The sequence below is a fragment of the Siphateles boraxobius genome, unplaced genomic scaffold, assembly GCF_051911475.1.
Source record: "Siphateles boraxobius isolate OS27281-9 unplaced genomic scaffold, OSU_SipBor_1 7, whole genome shotgun sequence".
Taxonomy (NCBI): Eukaryota; Metazoa; Chordata; class Actinopteri; order Cypriniformes; family Leuciscidae; genus Siphateles; species Siphateles boraxobius.
This window is the reverse complement of record NW_027509197.1, coordinates 18,342,117-18,351,147: the sequence shown is the minus strand read 5'-3', so window position 1 is coordinate 18,351,147 and position 9,031 is coordinate 18,342,117. Positions and strand designations below refer to the sequence as shown.

General features: G+C 35.9%; 1 protein-coding gene across 2 annotated transcripts; it reads left to right on the top strand.

Annotated features, from left to right (window-relative positions):
* Window positions 1-1,987: 1,987 nt before the first annotated feature.
* asb18 (ankyrin repeat and SOCS box containing 18) lies at window positions 1,988-8,863 on the top strand. 2 transcript variants are annotated; one of them, XM_077215499.1, is made up of 5 exons: window positions 1,988-2,366; window positions 5,786-6,053; window positions 6,375-6,888; window positions 7,109-7,222; window positions 7,354-8,863. In XM_077215499.1, exons 1-5 carry the CDS (start codon window positions 2,126-2,128, stop codon window positions 7,537-7,539), a joined length of 1,323 nt encoding a protein of 440 aa, XP_077071614.1. In that variant the 5' UTR covers window positions 1,988-2,125; the 3' UTR covers window positions 7,540-8,863. The 2 variants fall into 2 exon arrangements, with proteins under 2 accessions (XP_077071614.1, XP_077071615.1); XM_077215500.1 differs by lacking the exon at window positions 1,988-2,366 and adding an exon at window positions 4,158-4,484 and having other exon boundaries at window positions 7,354-8,862.
* The last annotated feature ends 168 nt before the right edge of the window (window positions 8,864-9,031 follow it).

The window sequence follows — 9,031 nt, the reverse complement described above, 5'->3', positions numbered from 1 at the left end:
AACTTACAGTCGGACCTGTCTATATTTAGATGTAACCATCGAGAACAACAACAGATGCACAGCATATGAAACTTATTACAGTATTCGGTATTTTATGGAAGGGGAAAACCTTACTAACAGTGGGGTGTTGTGAAACAATGTCAGATGACATTGTATTGGATTACCCTGTTGAATCAGAATTTGTACAGGCTCTTAAAGAAGCACAAAGGACTCAGACCCTTCTCACAGAGGCAAGCAAAGAAAAACCAAATATTGTCATAGAGTTGTCAAATGATGATTGGATGAAAGACCCTGATGTCGAGCTCCCCCTAGTTGTGCTGTTGGGAAAGTACAACACAGCCATGCTCTTTGTTGATCTTGAAACTGTATGATGGAAAACAAAATGTTAAAGTTTTTCTAGAGTTTAAATTTCAAACTTAGCTATTTCAAAATGAACAGATTTCTTTCTCCCATCAATCAATACGAATAGGGAGACCAGGTATGGTTGTAACATGGGGAGAGTTTTAACACCACCAATGTTAAATTCTATGATCATTTCAGTTCCCAGATCCTATAAATGGTTGTCAAGCCTGGAAATAGGCACATGCAAAAAGAAAAAAAAGATTTTGTGGTAAGAATAAAAAATTTTGGCCAAATTTTGTTTAGCATTTAAACTTTTGCAGATAAAATCATATAACTTGTATTAGATAGTTTTGCAGGCTAATTTCAAACCAGTACGCTAATAGTTAAACACCCAACAAACACAGAACGTTCCCCTAACGTTAGTTTTTTTTCCCGTTTGTTTTGGGTTTTTTTGTTGTTTTTTTAGAACCAAATAATAATCCTCTAAGAACATTCTTATAGGTTTTTTTTTTTTTTTGCAATCATAACGTTTCCAGAACGTTGCAGCGTAGTCATTTTAAATAAATAAATAAATAAAAACTTATACAGAACATCCCCTAATGGAAATTGAGACGCTAAAGTTCAGCAAAATGCTTTGTCACTCCCACATCCTAAAATTAATTAAATGAAATTAAAATAAAATAAAATAAAGTTGTATGACTCTATACATTTGTAATAATTACACATAATTGGTTTTGTAAGTTTGTAAAGTGTGTAAATGCATTTGAGTGGAATGATATTCATGTTATAATAATTCAGTCTTAAAATGGAACCTTTAGGGGCCATTTGCATAAACTGCTTAGACTTAGTCTCACAGATTTGTTGTCTAAGTTTTTTCTTTAAGACTAGTCATAATTTTTTTTTAAGTGAGTTATATGAAAATTTCAATTGGACAAATTTGAGAGCAAAAACCATGCTTGTGTTTATGCAACATGCCCCGCTTTGTATCAAAGGTGCCAGCTCCATATGTTAAATGTGTTTAAAAAAAAAAAGAGAGACCCCTGCATGAAGCCAACACTGCTAGTTGCTTATCAACATGAAAATAACAAACCATTAATTTGAATTTGTCCTCATTGCATTGCTTAGTCCTCATCAGTACTACAGCCATAAAATACCCAAGTCAGCTGTTTGGGAGATGTTTTAAATTGTATATAGTTACATGTGAGGTCAGCAAATGATTACTTTCACATGCACCTACACAACTGCATAAGAACTGCCTATAAAAGCAATCGAAACCTTAAAGTCATATGTTCAACAAATGTTTTGACAATTCAAATAATCAGCACATAATGTTAAATAAACTAATGAATTTTCATCAAGGAGATGCCCTTTCACTTATCACTGGAATTACAGTTGACAGCTCAGGGCACTTTTGGAATTAAGGTCACAAGGTAAAGCACCTGTGTGGATCAGATTCCGGGCAGCTGTGTGGCCAGTCTGATTGGAGGACAATGCTGTCACACCTCATGATTTGTTGAAACGGAGATTTGGATTCTATTCCCGGCTTGTGTAGTGGTGATATCACCACCAATGCTTTCCACTCAGCTGTGCATCTGGCATGTTTATCGAACTCAGCCTCTGTGTTGTTGGTGAAAGCAATAATCAAGGCATCCTTGACATGCAATTGCCCTGCACTGATCACATGTCATTTGTACTAAAAATACAGGATATAGAGCAACAGTGATAATATAAATAGCCATAAAAACGGACAGGTAAGAAGTGGAAAGGGTTGTCAATATCAGCCATGCTCTCCCAAGGCGCCGTGAGTCGAAAGGCCACGTTCTTGACAGAGAGAAGGCGGTCGTCTTTAGAAAAGACCAAAGGTCATAGACAACCAGGGTTGGACTTTCTCTGTCCTCCTGTTCTCAATGACCTGTTAACTCACCACATGAGGGACATGCAGGATGGATTCTCAGATCCAGAGCAACTGAACAAAGTGTTAGAGTTTCAGAGTGATGAACTGCTGTGGACTGCTCAGAAACAGGGTGAGTCAGATTTGATGGATGGAGATATACAATATTATTTTAGGTCAGATAAAGAAGAATTGTTTATATTTCAGCATCATTACTTTGGTCTGAAGTGTGCAGAAATACATGTGCAAACTCAACTTCGTGCATTCATAATGTTTCAAAGAGGGCTTTTGCTAATTAGAATAGAAAAAATTCAATGATATTCATATCAGTCATGTTCTTGAGTTGAAAGGCAGCATATGTTGTGCATCTGTTGTGAATAACCCCAACCAACATATGTTGAAGTTTGGATACTGGTTCCCAGAATTAGATTCAGGTATGCTGGGGCAATTGACTGGCTTCTTAAATAGCTTAAATAGGTTTAGTGTTTGTTTTGTTTTGTGCAGGACTAGTGGGTGCAGCAAATCAATGTTGTTCACCAGCAAAAAGTGCTAGTCAGTGATGGCATTTTTTTTTTTTTAGTGAACAACATTGTTTTGCAGGTCGACCAGCAAAGAACCAGTTTTGACCAGCATGAAAGGCTGATCTTTTTAGCAGTCTCATTCTGACATCACATGCAGAAATCATATTCTAAATAAACTAATGTAATGTATTAAAGGGATAGTTCACCCAAAAAGGAAAATGTCATCATGGTTCTTTTGTCATTCAAAACCGTAAGACTTTCAATAATCTTTAAAACACACACTTGGTTTAACTTTGTTAAATCCAAGTCTTCTAAAGAGACAAGATCGCTTTATATGATGAACAGATTTAATTTATGCCTTTATTTGCATATAAACATTGTACAATGTACGTAGTTGATTTTTCATTAAAAATATCTTCATTTGTGTTTCAAAGATGAACGAAAGTCTTATGGATTTGGAATGACAAGATGGTGAGTAAATAATGAATTTCCAATTGAATTTGACAGGCTAGTGACCAATAATCAGATTTAACAATTTTGGTAATGATCTGGTGTAAACTTGGACATCAACTGGATATATTTATGACATATACGAGTCATACTGTAATCCAGGCTTTGACTTCGGACAGCGCGTCTGCTAGTAAACTCCCCTCACATTCCCTACACTCACTCTTGATGAGACATGCGTCTTACACGAGACACACTGACATATTAAAGCTTTTCATGCAAGGATAACAAAGCTTGCGTCTTTTAAAATAGACTAAACTTGCCACGCTCTACAAGTCTTTTATCACTTAGAAAGCCCTTAACTCACGGCATTGTGCTTCACACTGTCTGTGGGCGGATGGCGCATTACTGAGGTGAGGAATCTGTTCGGAGTTGACACAGGATTTCTAAGAGATTGTGGTAATCTTCTGTGCATATGAATGTCATGCACAGATCAATACTCGAGAGCCCTGATCCCAGTTACTGTTTGGGTCGGTCTCCATGCAACACTTCTACTACTCATACTGCAGATTCCAGTAAAGATTTTCCTGGTGTGCCCTCAAAATAAATAATCTCATACAACCCACAGATTATGCCATTGCAATTAAACACTCTGCTTCTACTAACCTGTTATGCTATAGGCACTTTTTGGCATAGGCTACATGGAAGTAGCATACAAAATTTGATCCGTTTAACAGAGCATGTCTTAAATGTCCCTGAAAGACGGGTCTATTATTCAAATAAATAAAAAGTCTACAAATGGACATAGATGTTTGTAGCTCAAAGGATTTAGCATTTATCTCATACATCAACAACTAAAAATGGCACCAGTAAGCTTTGGCCAACTGATGGAGAACAATGGCTTACTAAAAATAGAGGCAAAAAGTGCTTGAAGCCATAGGAAAACATGACTAGCACTATATAAACGCAAGCCCTTGAAAGCATAAGCCATTTGAAAAGTTAGGCGGAGATGCTAAGAACTATGTGCTTTGAGAACCTCTGTTCAACCGTGCAGCTGAATGGATGGCAGGCTCTGCTGGATGATAACTGTGAGTTAGGACAAGATCATTGGGAAAGAGCTCATTTACGCTCCTTGTGGCTCTATAGAGCTGTAGTGAAGGGAGACTCCAGAGGGCTTCGAACCCTCCTTAAAAGGAACTATATTGATGTTGACGTGTTTTACAATGTGAGCCGGGAGGAACTCGAGTGGAAATCTCACACAGAAACCACATTTGGACCATCAGGTAAAAACAGTCATTTGTGGGATAAAAAACTATCTGAAAATATTGTACTTTTTTGTGTTGTGTTGTTGGATAAAACAAAGATTGAGTTTACTCCCAGTGATAACAGAGATTAAACATTTTATTTTGCTACTGTGGAGCGTTTACAATTTCAGATTTCTTTTAGATGTTTTATTTCTCTATTATTTTATATTTAGAGTATTTTAAAATCTATTATTTAAGACTTTATTGTATGTAGTATTCCTACTCTTATTACTTTATTTCATTAATTATATTTTATTATTCATAACTTTTAAGATATATTTTTTTGGCAATTCAATGGAAGTAACTATTATTTTATTTACTTTTTTACTGTAGAATCTCTTCTGAAATAGACTACTGTTCAAAAGTTTGGCGTCAGTACAATTTTTATTTTTTAAATTATTTTATTATTATTATTTTATTATTATTATTTATTTTTATTATACTCACCAAGGCTTCATTTATTTGATTATTTTAATAGATTTTAAAATGTAATATTCCTGTGATGGCAAAGGTGTATTGTCGCATCATAACTCCAGTCTTCAGTCAGTGTCACATGAAATAAGTGACATTTAAGAAGTCCTCGTTTTAACATTTTGTCTTATTTTCTGTAAGATTCAGGATTAGCGACCCGGAGCTATATCTAACACATATCTGTACCTGTCATGATAATATAAAACTCCCCTGATATTAGAGTAACAATTACAGAAGAATAAAATAAAGCATATTTTGTTACCTTTTGGAGCTTGGAAGGGTTCAGTTTGAGCAGATGTTTTATACCATCTTCACTGTCCTCGTCAGAGCTCATTTCACATTCAGCAACTGGCTCATATTCACTATCTCAAACGTATTCTCAAAACTATCATTTTCAAAATATTTTGATCGCTGACAGCTTCTTCACCAGATCCAACATCAAGTGACAGTGACACTATTTGATTGTGTTCAGTACTTTCTCTGCAGTAAATCGCTGAGCCGTTTCAAGTTTTGATGATCTGTGTTTTAGTTTTGTTTTTGTCTGCGGTAACTCACTTCATCATTGTGTATCAGACATTGCTACCTTGTGGATTAAAGTCAATAATTGCTCTTATTCAGTCATTATAGATTTAATTATCATTGTGCAGAAAAAAATATACTGTTACACACCATGTGTACTTTTTACAAAAAAATAATGGAAATACAGGCATTTTTTTAATCATTTTATTATTTTCTTCACCAAAGACCTGAGGTATGCGTTTAAGGGTTAAAAATCAGTTGTGATTGTCCGGTAATATTTCCCATTTCAGGTCTTTGGTCTTTGGAGTACAAAAGAGAACTGACAAGCCCACTGTGTATTGCTGCTGCACAAGGTTTCCCTGAATGTCTACAGTATTTACTGGAGCATGGCGCACACCCCAACCTTCTCGCAGGAGGAAAAGCAGCACTTCATGAGGCCTGTGTAAACGCCAACACTGAATGTGTAGAGCTGCTGCTTGAACATGGAGCTAATCCTAACCAGATTACAGAGGAGGGACTGACTGCCTTACATCTCTGCAGAACACAACAATCACTACGGTATCATTTGAAAATTATACATACTACAGTATAGTATTAATACACCTTATTTTTATCATTATCATGAGTAGGCATATAATTCAAACGCAATAATAAAATTGACCACATATTCATACTTTTTTAATTTAGAATAAGTATGTGTTGTTTTACATTAATAACCCATATGCAACCCCCCACCCCCTAATTACACCTATTGTTTTTGCAGTACAAACTGAATTATTCAAAAAGTATAAAAAGTAGTCCTAACTATAATACATTTTAGAAAAAATCAGTTCTAGCTGCAGTGTGAGCACATTTGCTGTACACTTTTTTTTTTTGTAGTTGTGCAAAAGCCTTGTTGAGATATGGTGCCAAGGTGAACATACCCAGTGAGGAAGAGGAAGAAACGCCATTGCATGTGGCAGCTAGACATGGTCTGCCCCACCATGCACAGCTGTACCTACGATTCGGAACCAGTGTAAACCATAGCAGCTCTTCGGGTGAAACACCACTGGGGGTGGTTTGTGGAGTCTCACCAGAAATGACAGCCAACAGTGAAGATGAACGATACCTAGAGCTCTGTCATCTCCTCCTGGCCTATGGAGCAAACATTAATTTAGCTGATAAAGAACGCCGCAGTCCTCTACACAAGGCAGCCCGTAATGTTCAGCATAAGATGGTGGACCTTCTTTTGAATCATGGGGCTGATATCAATGCCATTGACTACAACGGATGTTCACCGCTATCTAGTGTTCTACAGAGCTCTGTGGTTCGGCAAGAATGGGAACCTCACATGGTTGTTCAGACCTTGTTAAATCGCGGCTCCATTAAAGTCTGGCCACAAGCACTGCTGAAGGTGATCACTAATAACATTAGTTAATAGAATATTTCAATACTCAACAACAACAAAAAAAGCTCTTCTTATTTCATTACGTAACATTTTCTTACTACTGAAAAATGCTGATTTAAAGTATTTTAATTTGCTGATGTCTTATGCATTTTCTATCTCTATGATATGGTCAGTTTTAAAAATTAATTAATTAAATGTTTGTTGTTGTTGTTGTTGTTGTTTTAAGGTATTGACAGCCTGTGCAGGGGCACCTAAAACTGTGGAAATCCTGTTTAACTCATACACACTTGTTCCTGTAACCTACAAATGGGTTGAGGCCATACCTGAGGATATCTTTCATGTGAGTCTCTTATCATTTCACAAGGATCTTTGCATTCATACTATGAGTCAATGCATGTTTGCATTATTGTACAATAATGAAGCAAAATAAATAAATATTAATACATTAATATTAATATAAATTTTTTTTAGCTTCACCAACCCTTTTACGAGTCTCTTTTTGCACTGGAGTATAGACCACGTAGTTTACAGCACCTGTGTCGGTCTGCACTGAGGAAACAGTTTGGGAAAAACTGCTACTCACTCATTCCCAGTCTCCCTGTGCCAAAGCCACTAAAGCAGTATCTTCTTCTGAAACCGGAAGGGTACATTGACTAGAATCAGACCTTTTGGCAAATAAAACTTTAGATAACTTCTGAAGGCTTTTTTAGCGATATAAATTAAGTAGTCTGACAAAGCTGACTTCCTTACATTTCACTTGCAGTGAAAATACAGTGATATTTTTAGAGATCTTTTTTTTTTCACCTGTTTTTCACCTGTCATACAGTATATAGACTGATATAGTGTAAGTAGGGTGAATTGCCCTAAAGTGGGCAAATGTCCAGTCATATATGAGGGTAAAGTAGCCTAATCATCAAACAAGAAACCTTGTGTGAAGACCACTCAAAGGTCAGTGGCATAGCTACTTTTTGGCCTAATGTGCTTATGAAATGTTTGTCCATCAAAATAATAGTATAATTTTGTATGTATAAACTATATCTTTTATATTTTTACCAAATTTCCTAGTGTCCCACTTTAAGAAAAGTGGGACAGTATGATTAGCCAAATGTGGGACCGTACTTCCGTCAGTCAAAAATGGGTGGTGGGGCATGGTTTGTGGGACAAAAATGGTTATTTACAGGGTTTTAGTGTTGCTGCACGTGTAATATTAGAATGAATTCTGACTCAAGGTTGAATCTAGCCTAAAGTTTGATCAATCTGTGGGTTGTTGTTGTTTTTTCAAGTTGCCAGATTTTATATTTTGCCTTCAAATAGGCCTAGGCTGTGCCTGTTGTAATTGTACGTATTTGTTGTTAAGTAAAATTAACTAGAGAAAAGTCAGGAATTCTGACTGTGCATTTAACTGTTAACATAGGCCTATGTTAATATTTGCCTAATGTCATTATGATAAATGCATCCAAACTATCATATTGTATTATTTGTCTAATGATGTTCAAATGTCCATGTTTCATCCATCCACAACCAAGAGAATTACTAACTTAAGAAGATTTTACTATTCTACATGAATCAAGGTGATTGTGGCCTTTTATCATAGACTTTTCTGCGTCCCACATTAGGACACAACATTAATGCTCTTAGTGTAAGTCATCTGAGACTATAATTTCTTTTATGAATGTGTTATCTGCGTTTTCTCTTTTGATTTGATTAGGACACATCCTGGGGATTATAATGTTTTGGCTACACATCGCAATATGTCACAGAACTCTGAAATGCAAAAAATGTCCCATATTATAGGCAGTTCACCCTATCTTTACAATACATTTTATTGTTTGAATGGCAGTGTTATGTGTATGCTATGAATTCTTCTTTAGGCCTAATTTTTATAAGTATGTAGTTACAGCTCATTTGATGTTTTTGCATAATTTAATTAAGAAATGTTTTTCTTGTTTGTCCTCCAATAAAATATCTTTTGTCAAGTCTCCTTCATTTCTCAGAATACTTTTATGTTTGTGCTTTGTAATGTGCACTGAGCAGCATACAATACACGTTATCGTTGTTGTATCGGGAAGGACATATCTGGTCATGTGATGTTAATACCGCAGCCATGAGAGGGCGACCTGCTCCATGTAGTAGAATCCTATGTGTAGAA

Bases quoted from the DNA above. Each gene is read 5' to 3' on its own strand.
- asb18 (XM_077215500.1), top strand. From the start codon at position 4,211: ATGCTAAGAACTATGTGCTTTGAGAACCTCTGTTCAACCGTGCAGCTG. The intron at 6,054-6,374 runs GTATCATTTGAA...TTTTTTTTGTAG, and splicing joins AGAACACAACAATCACTACG to TTGTGCAAAAGCCTTGTTGA. The intron at 7,223-7,353 runs GTGAGTCTCTTA...AATTTTTTTTAG, and splicing joins TACCTGAGGATATCTTTCAT to CTTCACCAACCCTTTTACGA.